Here is a 15,583-nt window from a genome sequence, read left to right as displayed (position 1 = left end):
GCAGGAGATGTAGTTTCATCATATGATAATGTTTATACAACTTTTCCTAGAGTTTCAAATTCCACTGTATTCCACACAAGCAAGCAGTCATCATGAAGAAGAGATACTAGTGGCAGACACCTGTGATCCACAACTGTCTCCTGTACCAAGTAAGTGTATTAATGGCTTTAGTTCTATTTTAAACAAGGAAAGTCTTATTACAGCTGAGGAATTATAAACAACTGTGGTTCAGTTTGTGATCCTTCCCTTTAAACAAAGGATCTAGGAAAAGGAAATAACACTTAATCACAGAACTGCTTCTGAACTGCCTGCCGCAATGCTAGTAGATAATGTGGTCTTGTGGCATAGCAGTAGGGCTTTAAGTCAATAAGTGAAAAGAACCTCAGTGCAGCTCTTACTCCTGAATTGTTTTGGTAAACTTGTTTAATTGCGTTATATCTGAGTTTCCAACTATAACGCGAGATAAAACACTCTGAGCATTGCACTTGTTCTGACGTGACTATGTAACATAAGTGCTTCTATTAATTATCCCTTTGTACTTGTGAATGGATTATGAGTCTTTAAATCTTTCTCCATAAACAGTTCTTTGACAGGAATTTTGTGTCCCTGATTCTTTTCCTCTGAAGTATTTAACTATAGATGATTGAGAAAGTCAATGTTGAAATTACTCATGCAGTTGGGGTCGTGATTTGTAGTTCTTTTATTTTCTCGCTGTATTACCACTTTGTCTCAGTTTAATAAATGGAATAACATGCCCCTGAAACAAGGGAAACTCGCTTCTTGGCGTTCATAGTAAAAACACAAGAATAGTAGAAGTGTCACCTAGGAAATAACAAACACAATCATTTTTCTATAAATATTCAGTTTTCCTGTTCTGTGTGTTGTTCTCAGATTGCTCGTGCCCTGAACTGGGAGTTTGAAATATAACTTCTGCGTAGATTTGTATTTTAATTTTGGGAATTTTATACCAACAGGAATTATATGTCTGTGTGATAGTGCAGCAGTTTATTCTCGTCAGAAATGCTTTCTTCCCTCTGCTCTACTCAGTGCTTCCATGTGATTCTATCTGATACAGGTCAAGCTATTTCCATAATAATTAGATTTCTGTTTGTGCTATTATTTTGTTTTAGTTCGGAGTCTGTATCCCTTGTGTAAGTAGATTAAAATACTATATTTACATATGTAAGTTAGTAAGTGAATTTCTTTATATTCATAAAGATAAACCGAGGATGGGAGGTTATCCTGTTACAAAGCCATCTTTTAACTTGGCTGCGGTTGTTGCAGAAACAATTGGACTTGCTGTTCAGGATGAATCCGTAAGTATTACTCACAGATTTCTCACATAATCAACTATTTTGCCAGTTGTTTTGGAAAGCAATGTTTTTCAATTAGGCATTAAAATTCTGCAGAACTTATTTAGGGTTCCAGTAAGCTCACTCTAGCTTACTTTTTCTTACATAAATAAAGCATTCCTATCGCAATAGGGAAGGTAACTGAGCTGACTTGTCTGCACACAGAGGAGACTGGAGGGCTGTGGTTCTTGCTATGAACGTGTATTTCAAGTTTGACAAAGGTAGTGGCGTAAATCTTAGGATCTTCTTGTGCAGTAATCAAGTCATAGCACACTAAGGATGCTTACTTGATGTTGAGACTTTTGATGTATCCAGTGTTTTTGCTTTGTAAGTACAATGAAGATGATAATATTTTTTCCTTGACGTAGAAATAGTGCCTGTGTTTATATGTATGTGTCTGAAGGAATTTTTAAGTTTCCATTACATTTCTTTAAAAGCTGCTGGTGAAAAGTTAATCTTTCTTTTAATTTGTTACTTTTCAAAGTGAATGGTTATATTTGAATGGGGATTTGGAGTATTTATGTCTAAATCTAGCATGCTTACAAACTTTAACAGCTTTTAACACTTCCTTTCTTTGTTTTGCTTCGTGATTTGCAAGGAGTCTCAGAGTGTACTGAGTTCTCCCCACGCTAGTACTGCGATGAACCAGGCTCCAGAGGGCATACATTCTGAAGACTCAAGAAAGCATTCAGCTCCTGAATCAAGAAATGAAGACAACAGTTTGGGGTGTGTTTCCACTTGTTAAAATAATGTTTTAAACAGTGTCTTCCTTTAAAGGTACAGACACAGATATAAAACTATTTTCATATTATACAGTTTTCTTTGATGTAAGTAAGTCACCACTAGAAGAAAAGGAACTGATAAAATGCAAAGCTGCGGACTTTTACTTCCCTTTCAGAGTTGTGCTTTGTGAGCTTTCGATGTACACAGTCCTTTCCTGAGTGATTTTTTGTATGTTTTATTGATTGCAAGTGAAAACCAGAGCAGTTCCAGAGCAGAAAACCATGAGAAACTGAAAACAAAATTTTTACTCTTTCCTTTCTCTTGCAGAAGCTTTGAGAGTCTGTTGTCATGGTTATCAAATCTGTTCAAGAGCCTACATAGATTATTTTCTCAACCCTTCTCTCTTTCTACCATTTCATAGCGCTTAAATGTAGACAGTCCTTGAGTAGGAGAGATTCCTTTCTACCTAGACCTTAAAGCTTCCCTGTTCTTTTTTTCTTCTGTTTTCTGACAGCTTCTTGCAGATCATTGATGGGAAGTGCTTACGTTTTTTTGTTTGTTTGTTTGTTTTTCTCTCTTTCTTTCCTGAACCACCAGAAAATGATTTAAACTCTTACTGTATTCAGTCTTTCAGGTCCATCTCAAAACACTCCACCACGTGTTGACTGGGATTCTCAGGTAGTTTCTCCTGTTTTTGGAGCTTCTAGCAATACACGGAACAACTCAAGTACAAGTCATGCATCTTGTGTTTTAGATTCTGATTCAAAGCCTAATGTCAAAATCAACCTCTTCAACCATCCTTCTAGTTCCAGATCTCATAAAAATAGATCAAAATCTGAAGATGTTGCTTTTGTCGCACCACTGAATCTTGGAACTGAAATCAATTCTGTTATCAGCCAAGTCTCTGTCAACAGGCAAATGGTTGTGAAAAAGAATAATAATGAGGTTGCAACTTCAGCTGGAAGCACTTGTGCAGCTAAAAATGAAGTGATCAAGAGTGATTTCCTTCTCATACACCAGAAGCAGCCAGAGGGAAGGTGTGCTAAGAGAAAGAAAGCTGAAGATGAGCACGAAATGAGCTGTGAAAATGCATCTTTCAACAAAGAGAACTCTGTACCCTTTCTATCAGATATTCAGCACATTAATGGGGAACACACAGGCGATAAGCCCTTGGATCTGTCTGATCGCTTCTGTGGAGTTCGTTGTCAAGAGAAAAAACCAGGAAATGAGGAGACCTGTAAAAATAAACTGAAGCAGGTGACTCTGTATGATGTTTTTTTGCAGCTAGGGAAGCCCATTCATGAGGGTTCATCGTCAGTTCAGAATGCCAACAACGAGAGGAGCGTGTTTGGCAGAGATATGCAAGAGGAGCCCTACATACAAGAGGCGGTGCTGGCAAAAACATTTGCAGATACGAAAAAACAGATCCAAATGAAAGAAGAAGTCCCTCCCTTAAAAATTACACCACTGCCAAGTACTGGAGACACAGAACAACTTTTTAATGATGTGAAGGTATGTTTTTTCTCTGTTTTTCTTCTCCTGAAATGCTAAATTTAAGTCTTGAGAAACAATAAAATTGCAATGTGTTGCTAGGTTGCCAATGACCATGTACCAAACAGAAAGAAAACAAGGACAGGGCATGGAGAGTCTGAACCAGCATCTGTACTTCAACCAAACCCCTGTAGACTATCAAAAAATAAAGTACAGCCAAATGAGCAAGGTAATTCTTCATTTTAGTACCTTATCCTCATAGTTTATGCTACAGATGAATAGAATTCTTTATATCCTGCCTTCTCCCACATTAATCGCTTTTCTGCACTTCATATTTAGTCCCGTTCTGTTCTTCTCAAGATTTTCAGTTATAATCTTCTGTATCTCATTAGGCTTTACTTTAGTAGTATCTTCCCCATATTCTTTTGTCACTGTATAATGAATACATCATTGACATTCAGCTGTAAACTCAACAAATAAAGAATAATCTTATATCTCATTTATTTGGCATGTTTATTTGCACAGTGCCTTACTGCAGCATGTGAATTACAGCTAGCTTAAACTCAAGCTTCCTGAAATTCTATTTCACTGTCTTTATTTATTTATTTTAAGTTTTGTAACTGGGATTGTAGTATTACCTGTGTTCCTTCACTATGCTGCTGCACTGCATATTTGATAGAGAAATACCAAAAAGTTTACATTAAAAGGTTTTTTTTAAATAAGCAAACAACAAATCTTTAAGCAGTTTGCGCTTCTGTGTAGCTTGAAATCTAAATGTCCAGCTCACAGCTACATTGGAAGCCATCACTAGAACAATGACCAGGCACTGCTGGTCCATTGTCATCCTAAGAACTGGCTGTTGTATTCTTGCTAATCTAATGTCTTCTATGCAGTTTTAACATTACTAGATTTGAACCGTTCATAGATTTATGTCGGCAAGAGTATTTATGTATTAAGTACCTTGTAGAAATGTACAGCGTTTGATAATAAACAACAAACCTTGAAATGTTTTCTCTGAGGATTCAGAAATACATGATTTGTTTATTATGTTCGTTATTTGAGAAAAGTCAATCCTTAAAACCAAAGATGAAAAGAAATAGAACTTACAATGTACGTATCAGATGTTGCTTACAGAGTTTGATTCAGATTTGTCTTTTCTTGTCATATTATCTGTATTCAGACCTGAAAGAAAAACCTTTAGAAAACCTTCAGTGGAGCATAGACCCAGGAGCTGACCTTGCACAGTACAAAATGGATGTAACTGTGATTGATACAAAGGTGAGCCATCGCTTTGCAACAGGTTGGCATGTTCCATAATGTTGGAAAAAAAGCCTTTAGAAGTAATATCATGACCTTCATAACAGGCAGATCAAACCTACTTGCTAACTAAAATCAATTTGGGTCACTTGATGGTTTTTCATGTTCCTATATAATGTTTGTTTGTTCACAGTATAGCTCAGTTATCCTGTAGCATTTCAGCTGTCTTGTATTTGATAAACTTTGCCATGCGGTGGGTATTCAGGGTGAAACAGATGGACTTGATGGTATCTTAGGATTTTGTTGAAAAGAAAAATGTTTTAAATCTCATGATTTTTCCAGTAAGCCTGGAACAGGCTGCCCAGGGACGCTGTGGATGCCCCATCCCTGGAGGTGTTCAAGGCCAGGTTGGATGGGGCCCTGGGCAGCCTGATCTAGTAAATGTGGAAGTTTGGTGGCACTGCCAGGCAGGGGTTTGGAGCTTCATGATCCCTGAGGTCCCTTCCAGCATGGGTCATTCTATGTTTCTGTGATTTTTTTCCTGTGAAAACATTCATGAAGACATCTCTCTTTGTTAAGTAATAGAAGATGTGCAGTTCATGACAATTATCCTTCTTATATTTGTGTACAGGTTGCCTATTAGAAATAGCAGGATGGCTGAGAGTTCTCCTTTCTCTCTGAGAATTTGTTGGCTTTCTCTCAAATGAGATCTATCCTAATGTGTTTTTCTCTTTGTAGAATTTGAACATGAAAACTTTAAGCAATTTCTTGTCTAGCAAGTAATGTAATTTGCCAGATAAATGTCACTGTTCCTGGAAACTCTTTGGACAAAAATGGTTTTAGATGTATAATGGTTATATTGATTACACCAATTGCTTCTGGGTGTAATTGTCCTTTCTTTTTATTCAGGATGATTCTCAGTCAAGAATCGGAGGGGAAGTTGTTGATATGGATTATACGTATGTTAGTGAAAGTGTGCTACTGAAAATGAAAAATCAAGAGCAAACACAGGAAAGCAGTCCAAGTAAGACTTCCATTTTTCCCCTCTTTGGTTTGATTTATTTTTCTTTTCTTTGGGGGGGGAGGGGGTAGGGGGGAGAAGAAAACAAAGGATATTTTTTCCCCCATATGTGATTAAACAATACAAACTGGCTTGCAGCAAAAAAACACACTTATTTTTTTCAGTTACAAAGATCAACCTATCTCCTACTAGAATGGATACTGGTTGTTTCTTTGTTTAAACTTACATTGTCTAAACAAGGTTTGTTGTAAGACAAAGCCAGAACCATGCTTTTACCATGCTTAAACAGTTTTTTTTTCCCTATGTTCTAGCCTGTAATGAGCATGCTTACAACTAAGTGCTTTGAAAGGCCGATAGATAATCATATCAGACTTTCTATGGAAGACCAATCTCATTTTTAATAGCATGCAATTAGAACTAGTATAGTTAAAATAAATTCAGATGTGTTCATATCACATCTAACATATGATATGTGGTGAATCACAGTTGCAGGGCCATGACTTCTAACAGTGATTGCATTCTGGTTTTTGCTTTGAGGGTGGTGCTGGTCATTCTTTGTTTTTGTTCTCTTGTTTTTCGCTTGTTAGGGTTTGTTTGCTGTCATTGCTTTGTTTCTGTTTCAAGATTTTGTGGCTTTATCACATTTCTGTAGTTTGTTTTCTAAGAAAAGAAAAGCATTTCCTTCTGCTTGGGAAAGTCCATAATTACAACAACCAAAATCTCATGCACGTACTGTTAAAATTTAAAGGTATATCAAAGTGATTCAGCAGTTAATTGAGGGTTAGAAATAGAAACAAGGTATCTTTATGAAGGATATGAGCATTGTTCATTCTAAAGGTTACTGGATTAGTTGCAGAGAGAATAAATGTATTATTATTGAGTTAATCAGTACTGGAGCTGGACGTAGATGCCAGTTCTTTATATACATTCAGTCAAAGCATTCTTTACTTAAATTGTTGAGACTGATTTGGAATGTTCATTGCTCAGGTGTTTTGGTTTGGTTTTTTTTTTTTGCCTCAATAGGAAGAGAAAAAAAAATGAATGATACCATAACAGAAATGTTTGATCGGACAGCTGATGAAGAATATGAATCATGCCTACCAGAAGATAGTCTTACTGCATGTGATGAAAAAGAAACTGTGCATGGTGAAGAGCAGGACAGAGGAATAACAGTAGCAAACAAGAAACTAAAGAGTGAGATATACGTTTATCTTTCATCTCTTCTTTATTAGTCTGGTCAGACTGCAAAAGTTGTAGTCAGGGTCTGTTCTATAGGAACAGATACGTCAAATAAACTGTGAGTTCATTGTTCATAAGTTCATGGGATGATTCACTCATTGTAATGACATTAATATAACAGATACAAAAATTATTCTCTTGATTCATCTATATTACATACATACAAATATGGGAGCTGTAATGGAAGCTGACATAGAAGCTGTACAGTAGAGTTACTCCGAAGGAAAACACCAGTTTTTGGCTGTAGATTAGGATTGTGATTTACTTGCTTTCTGTGTTCCCCACCTATATTGAGATTTCTCAGTATTTTGTATTTTAAGCAGCCTTTCTGCTCCTGTTCTGCTCATCTTATCTCACTGCTCTTTTTCTTCTTCCCCCCTAATGCTTTGCAATCATTGATCAACCAACTCTATATTATTTTTACTTTCTATTTGTATCTCCTACCTCAGAGCAGCATGAACATGGCTTTTTTTTTCTTGTATTTAATGTCTCTAAAATGATTAGCAGGCTGTTTCTGCCAGCAGTCTTTTAACCTTATGTAGCATGTGACTTTTTGTTCTGCGTGTTTACAGAACATGAGGATAAACAAGATAAAGCCAAACAAAAAGCTTTTGTGGAGCCATATTTCAAAAGCGATGAAAGGTAATTTGCCTTATATAAATAATAATAAAAGTAGTTTGTTTAACATAAGTATTCTAAGGGTATTTCCTTCTTAAAGAGACCTTGTTCTGTCATAGAACAAACCAGTTCATATGCAACTTATTAGCAGCTGAAGATGTGCATGTAAAAAGATACTATGAATTAGATAAAAGCTGAAGTAGAGGGGGGAAAGGACACACATTAAGGAATATCAATTCTATCTGTTGCAAAGGAAGGAATGATACTTCTGCTTTTTATAATCCTGTTGAATGAAGTATTTTGTAATCCCTGTGGTTTCTTATGGGCATGTAGCCATGCGTGAGTTTATCATCAAAGAGCCGATGGGTCGCTTGTATAAATAAGAAAAAAGTTGTTATCTCCGTTGTTGTTTTTTTTTCTTTCCTCTAGGCAATAAAAGAGGGATGCAAAATAACTGTATGTCTTGGGGCTTCCTTTGTTGCCTTTCTGCCTAATCATCATCGATAGTCTGGGTCTTCATTTCATAATGATACCAAGCCCTTCACTTTAATAATTACAGTCTTTTTTTTTTTTAACATTGGCCTGTTTTCTTAGTAGATAAAGGATTTGTTTTGTGTTCTGTGGTTTCAAGAGAGAGCACCTTAGTTGAAAACAATCTTAGTTCAGTGTTTGAATATCTGCAGGAGGAATGTCCTGTTGCGATCAGTGCGGGAGCTTCTGAGTCCCAAAATGTGTTCTTCAGAACTCACTTTTTTGACTAATTCAGATCAAGCCACTTTCATATGATGAAAAGCCATAAACACCTGACATGCATATGTGTGGGTTTTTTTGAGGATTTTATTGTATTTTTAAAACTCTATAACTATTTTAATTACAAAAGTGATCATATTCAAATATGAAATGTAGTATATTTGGGTTTTGTGGATGCAGTGACGTTTTTCTTTTTTTAAGCTATCCATTATTTTATCCTAAAAGAAAAGAGTAAAAAAGGAAATTCTCAGACAAGTAGAGGAAATAAAATGCTTTATCATATGACAACGTTTTTGTTTTTCAGGAAGAATACTGTGTTAGATTTTCCTCATATTGAGGTGATTCGAAACAAAGAGGAAAGAAGAAAATTGCAAGGCCATACTTGTAAGGAATGTGAAATTGTAAGTAGTGTTGGTGGTTTTGGTCTTTTATGTAAATGTATATGCAAATGTACACCAAAATTTATATTACCAGGAGAATAGTATGGGGTTTTTGGTCTCTCCTTTACAAGTTTTCTCCTTCCTTCAAAACTACTGAATTGCTTACATACAATTTGAAGAAAGATACAGTATTGACATTACATGCATAGTAAGAACATATTTAATTTGATTCTGAGTAGGCTGAGTTAATTAGGCAATGATCTCATAAATTAACGTGCCAGAAGTGTTGATTAACGGCTGAATAATAATGGATTATCCTAGAGTCTTTTGGAACCAGTGTTGTTCATAGATTCTGCTGCTGGTCGTTCTATAGCTAAGTTACATTTACTTAGCTGAAGAGCTTTATTGGACTACATAACGGGAATATAAATGGGATACTGAAGGGAAGGAAAGAAAAACCAAAACCTTTAGTCTATTTCTTGTCCCAGGAGCCACATGCTAGCTTTCAGTTTCCTGCATCTGTAAGCTACAGATAAGTCAGTCCAGTTCTTGTTACTTCCTGATAACTTAGAGTGGTAATTCTGGAAACATTAACAGCTAGGATTTTTACAGTATTAGGTTTCTACGTTCAATTAAATATATATATCTCTCTATATATAGGTATATATATATATATATCTATATATATATATATATATATACACCACACTCTCTCTCTCTCTCTCTCTCTCTATATATATATATATATATTTTAAGTCTAGGCCATTCAAGATGAATGTCTTAGAATGTGTGGAATGCTTGGCGATAACATTGTAACATGCGTGATAAAGCTACCTTTCAATGAAATGCCTGTGGGGAAAAAAAAGGAGAATTAGACAAAGCATAAGTAATATTTTAAGGAGCCTTGGCTTATTAGCCAGAAGGTTTTGAAAAGTTTTCTAAGTCTGAGGAAATGCTTAGGGAGTGGGTTGAAATCAGTAAATAGTTTCTAGCTAAGTGCTGCAAGCAATATCAGAGGGGTTGCCTGTTCAGTGTGAGCTGATCTGACTTGTGCACATGCTCTGGCAAACTGGTATTTAGGTCCTTTATGTCCTGGTCATAAGACTATTTCAAAGATCTCTCTCATCTCACAGTGTAAAATACAGTAAGATGTCTTCTGTTATGATGAGTTCTCAGTGAGATCAGAGAAAGACTGCATGCAGGAGCTGCTTAGAGTTCATAAAATAAAATGTTTGTTAGTGTGATTCAGTCTCGCTACACTTCCAGAAGGATAATCAGAGTCGGGTGTTTTTATATACATTTAGATTACAGAACTGACTAAGCAACTGTGCTAAACTAACAGGAAGAGCATTTGAGAGATTTGTTCTCTTTAAGACCGCAGATAAAAGTTAAGTTCTGTAAACAGTTATTTTACAGTGAATGTACTGCAGGTGCATCTTTTCCCACCTAGGAAAACCTAGCTGCAGTGTTCTGTGGGGGGTTGAGGATGCTGTGGGTATCTCCATCTAGAAGGCAGCTGAGTTATTTTTTTCTCAGTAGCTACCATGTGTCACTTCTTCAGTCTTGACCAACCCAAAACATTTCAAAACAAGCTAAAATTAAAAAGTTACTTTTAATTTCTTTGGATTGTTTAGCTTGATTGATTTGTTGTTGGTGGGTTTTTTGTTGTTGTTGTTTTTTGTTTTAACTCTGTTCCTCTAAAGCTGTGCCTTCTTTGGCATTGTTTGATCCATAAATACTCCCTACCAGTCGTGATCTGTTTAGCCCTCCACCGAAATGCAGTACGTTGCAGATTTTCAGTAGGTTACTTTCTAAAATTCAACTGTCTATAGGACAAACATAATGTGAATCACTTATCCTTAAAAAACACTCAGCTAATAATCACACAGATACTGTAGATTTTTATGATTAATTTTGTGGACTCTGACTCCACATCATTTCTTAACTTATATTAGTGAATACTGATATATGTACTAGATGCCTGTTCCTCTTTTTTCATTAGTCTCCACATCTGTGTGACAAACGTTTTTCCAGCTGAGTCTTTGAAGACCACTTGATCTGACTCAGCCCCTGTACTGTTGATACCCACTCAAGTTCTGACCTTGGCCATGGGCTCTTTGCTTTGAAGGGAACCATGGATGAGACAGTAGCAAGCTGAATTTCTCCAGATACAGGCACTGAAAGGAGTTCTGCTGTTAGCAGTTTGGAAGATTTTTATGTCTATTTCATGCTTTGCCTGCTATCCATTAGGAAAAAAGGAATTTATCAGTGTACTTCACTGTTCTAAATAAGTAGATTTTTTTGAAATGCTGCCGGTAGATGGAGACAGGAAGTAAAGTAATCTCTACTGACAGAAGTGTTCTGTTCCTTTTCTCTTTTCCACTCTAGATTACTTTACAGCTGACTTAATGAGGTTTCAATTCTGCATTTTTTTTTTGAATTATGATTTTGATGAAGTTGTTTTACCTCTTTTATGAGGGCCAGGCTTCTTGTGCAGTCCAAACTTAGCTTTTCCATGCCACTTGAATCTTATAATGTTTTCAGCTTTGAAAGTACTGTAGTATCTTGTGATAGTTAAGTGCCCAATTGCTGTTTTGGGAGATGTTGAACTAGAATCACAAGTTAAAACACTAGAAAATTGCACTGAAAAGTCCAGTGTTTGTTTTCATTATACGTAAGGGAACATGCAGCAAAGAAGCTTGGAGGATGTGTGTACTTTTTGCAGTGCAGTCCCTAGCACAGCAGCAGATGTATTTATTAATTTAAAATAAAACATAGCTAATCAATGTACTACTTACTTTAAACAAAGTACAACTGTCAAGTAGTATCTGGAGTCTCAGTGGTCAATCAACATGTTAAACTGGCTATTTCATTGAGTCGCAGAATGGCCTGAGTTGAAAAGGACCACAATGATCATCTAGTTTCAACCCCCTGCTATGTGCAGGGTTGCCAACCTCCAGACCAGGCTGCCCAGAGCCACATCCAGCCTGGCCTTGAATGCCTCCAGGGATGGGGCATCCACAGCCTCCTTGGGCAACCTGTTCCAGTGCGTCACCGCCCTCTGTGTGAAGAACTTCCTCCTAATATCTAACCTAAACCTCCCCATCTCAGTCTGAAACCATTCCCCCTTGTCCTATCACTGTCCATCCTGTTTATATGCTCCATTCAGGTACTGGAAGGCCACAATGAGGTCTCCTCAAAGCCTTCTCTTCTCCAAGCTAAACAAGCCCAGTTCTCTCAACTTTTCCTCATAGGAGAAGTGTTCCAGCCCTCTATTTGTGTGCTCCTAGTTTGAAGATAATAAAACAGGAAGGATTTTGACTTAAGTTTGCTCTAAATTTGGATTCTGGAAATAATTTTGCAGCATGAATTTTGTAGCATGATGTTTACTTTTTCTATTTGTAAATGCAAGTTGAAACTTTGTTTACTAGGAAACTCATATCTACCTTGACACCTGTGCCAGCTTCATGAAATCAGCCAGTAAAACTGTTGACACAAGTAATTATACACATTACTAAACCTTTTGCCTGTGGTATGCTAAAAGATATGAAGCTAACAAATGTGCCACTGTAAGGCTATGCTTAAGCTGTAAACTCTGTGAACTTTTAGGATAACAGCCAGATATTTGTCATCTGGCTGACAAATCTTTAAGCTATCCTCGACACTACTTTCTAGATAACTATGTTAATAAACACTGATTGACAATGTCACTGTGTAAAGCAGTTCCTCTATACATATAAATCTGTTAGCTTGGATTTTTTTTTTCCTCACATACAGTATTATGCAGATATTCCAGAAGAGGAGAGAGAAAAGAAGCTAGCTGCCTGTTCAAGACACAGATTTCGCTACATTCCACCAAATACACCCGAAAATTTCTGGGAGGTTGGATTTCCTTCCACTCAAACCTGTATGGAAAGAGGTTAGTGTGAAAAATGGCTCATAAATCCAGGAAACCATTTTAGGGAAAAAAAAAAAAGGACATTAAAAAGTGCTTTGTTTCTAGTGTGTCAGGCAGCCTTTCTCTACTAGCCTTTCTGATTTACTTAATAGTAACCGTAATTTTGAATTAATATTGCCTTTTTTTAGCAGCTGCTGTACTACTAGGAAGACAATACAGGGAATCTCTCATGAGCTAGGGAGAGAAGGCAGAAGTAATTGGTGTTGCCATAGTTGAAACCCTACTTGTCTTTCAACCAAAGCAGGAACTGGGTCTGCATTTTCAGAGGCAAAGGCTGAGAGGTTGCACTCGCTGAGGACAGACAGGCAGCACCACTGATCTCCTTTGTCTGTGTCTTGGGGAGTGCCTTATAACAAAAATGGAAATGCTGAGGGTCAGATGTATTTTGGTAGCTCTTAATACACGTTCCCTGTGGCTGTGACTAAATCATTCCTTCTATACCTTAGTTTATGAGATAGGCTTTACAGTGGTGAGAATTCTTCCATGGTTTGAGATGGTTATCTTTTTAAGGTGAACAAATCATTGTCCTTCCTCTTACAACATTGGTTGCCTGTGGAACCAACATTGCATGTGTTCCAACTGAGGAGAAAGCTGATCTAGACTAAGTAATGTCCACTTTATAACATCAAGTGATCAAGATATCCTTTACAGAGGTTGTCTCTTACTACTCATTTGGAATCTACTTGCACTCCTGTTAAATTAGCTTCTTAGCAATCTTCTAGTTCTGCTAAGATAAGAGCTGGTCAGTTGTTGATAGTCCTTAACAGCACATGAAAGGCAGACTTCAGATCTGTCCTTCCTTCATAAAGGTGACGGTACAGCAGGAACACTGGGAAGGGTTCCAGTGATGATGAACAACTGTAGTTATCAGAAGTTAGGCATGTATGTAGGATGTATTTTCTATTTCTTCTTGGTATTTTGAACCAATTGGATTTTTAAAATAACTGAGGATTGTATAGAAAGTGTTTTCCGGTTATGAAGTAGGAATCTACTGCTCTCACCTCAACGGATGTTACTGCTGATAAACAGTAAACGTTTGACAAAAGCCAGCTGCTGTAACTGATTTGCATGGAGTGCCTGCTTACTGTCAGTGCTAGCAAAGTTGAGTGCATTATAGAAATTTCCTATGCACTTTCCTTATCAGAAAGCTGTTCAAAGTGTGTTTTATCTGTAGGTTTGGCTTCTTCCAGTTAGACAAGTCTTTAATAGAAGAGAATGCTCTCAAAACATTGGGTTGTATTCTAAAATCACAAAACACATGTGCCTAGATTCTTCCTGTATGTGACTGGAATACATTTTAAGAAGTTGATTTTGTCAGACAACTGAATTTGCAGTACCAGCATACTTTGCTACTCCTGTGTAAAATCTTCTGCAGAAAAGATGAGGAGAAATGCAATTTTGTATTTAGATGAACAGTTCGTAGCCTCCATTCTTCTCTTCGGGCTTTACCTGTCAGTACTGCATTACTTGGTAGTCACCCACCAGAATGCAATTGAGTGCTTTCATTAATGATACAGCACCCTGGGATCTGTAACTTCCTGTCAAGGGAGGGAGGGGCAAATAATCAGATTTTTTGAGGGTAAGCAAAAAATGGAACTAAAACTATGCATGTTGTTGTATCATATTTATTACTCCAGATGTGCTCTTATTCTTTTAAGGGTATATTAAAGAGGATGTCGCGCCCTGCCAACGTCCAAAAAGACGGCAGCCTTATGCTGTAATGTTCTCTCCAAAAGGCAAAGAGCAGAAGACATAAGTGATGGGGAAGTAAAGCATACCAACTTGAAGAGCGTCTTTCCTGTCCTTAGGTATTTATAGCTAATATAAACTTGAAATAGAGACCTGTTCTTCGCAATGATAAATCATTTCGTTAAATATGTAAATTTTATAAAAATTCATTTGAAAATCTGAAGTGTCTACCAGGAAACCAAACTATTTAATGTATGTTTGTTTCATATTGTGTTTAATACATTTTGTATTATTTTTTTGCACACGTCAAACAATGAGTCTTTTTCTTTTCCTTGAAGTCAACTGCTACAACTTCAGCAAATCCTATCTAATCTTTTTGTTGTTGTGTAACTTCTTGGAAGTCACTGAGATCACAGTTCTTCTTGCGAGGTCTAAGTGCCTGTCAGTGGGAACAGAGATGCAGATTTTGTAGGGTGCTTCCGTTTTGCACTGGATTTTTATATGTAAACTTTTTCTTCTAGAAGTAAGTTTTATCTGCTTGTAATAAAAGTGTATTAAATTGGAAAGGTATCTACTGTTAATAGTTCTGGAGCTATAAAAACCTGTACAGTCTTCTTCTTTCTTAAAATGGTGGTGTTAAATGTACAGTGCCACATTTCTTCCTTGTTTAAATTTGAGTATCCAGTTCTTCTTTTTTGTTGTTGTTTTAAGTTATAATGTCTCCTTTATTGATAGGGAGATAAACACTGTTACTTCTAAATTTGCATGGCAGTTATGCATTGGGTTCTCCTAGGCAATGACCACTGCAGTCCACTAGATTATGAAGGATTCTCCAGAGAATCCTTCTCCAGAGGTATTTTAATTCTTTGTAGTGGGGAGTGTTGTTAACTCCATACTTGTGTTTGGAGGCTAAGAACAAAATGAAGGAGGCCAGGTAATATTTTTACCTCAGTGGACAGGATCACTTAAGAGTAGGGTACTATGCTGCTTAGCTGATTAACTTTTGTCTTAGCATCACAAAGGGAAATCTTATGTCGTGGCAAAGGCAGAAAGCCAAATAATAGTGAAAATCTTTAGATATTCCCAATATCTATTGTGTTGACAA

At 36.7% G+C, this 15,583-nt stretch overlaps 1 protein-coding gene across 5 annotated transcripts in view; it reads left to right on the top strand.

Annotated features, from left to right (window-relative positions):
- The window catches only part of RBBP8 (RB binding protein 8, endonuclease), a 31,137-nt gene extending 16,018 nt beyond the window's left edge, over positions 1 to 15,119 (top strand). For 4 of the 5 annotated variants that reach the window (XM_072328504.1, XM_072328506.1, XM_072328505.1 and 1 more), the window contains 12 exons: positions 51 to 149; positions 1,219 to 1,316; positions 1,951 to 2,078; positions 2,702 to 3,587; positions 3,669 to 3,795; positions 4,747 to 4,844; positions 5,733 to 5,847; positions 6,868 to 7,038; positions 7,656 to 7,725; positions 8,756 to 8,852; positions 12,609 to 12,750; positions 14,448 to 15,119. In XM_072328504.1, coding sequence (XP_072184605.1) covers positions 51 to 149; positions 1,219 to 1,316; positions 1,951 to 2,078; positions 2,702 to 3,587; positions 3,669 to 3,795; positions 4,747 to 4,844; positions 5,733 to 5,847; positions 6,868 to 7,038; positions 7,656 to 7,725; positions 8,756 to 8,852; positions 12,609 to 12,750; positions 14,448 to 14,545 — 2,129 coding nt within the window. In that variant the 3' untranslated portion in view covers positions 14,546 to 15,119. The remainder of the gene's footprint in view (positions 1 to 50; positions 150 to 1,218; positions 1,317 to 1,950; positions 2,079 to 2,701; positions 3,588 to 3,668; positions 3,796 to 4,746; positions 4,845 to 5,732; positions 5,848 to 6,867; positions 7,039 to 7,655; positions 7,726 to 8,755; positions 8,853 to 12,608; positions 12,751 to 14,447) is intronic. The other variant, XM_072328508.1, reaches the window with a different exon arrangement.
- The last annotated feature ends 464 nt before the right edge of the window (positions 15,120 to 15,583 follow it).

Source organism: Excalfactoria chinensis, chromosome 2, assembly GCF_039878825.1.
Source record: "Excalfactoria chinensis isolate bCotChi1 chromosome 2, bCotChi1.hap2, whole genome shotgun sequence".
NCBI lineage: Eukaryota > Metazoa > Chordata > Aves > Galliformes > Phasianidae > Excalfactoria > Excalfactoria chinensis.
Note: the sequence above shows the minus strand (reverse complement) of the source record. Positions and strands in the feature narration are given on the sequence as shown.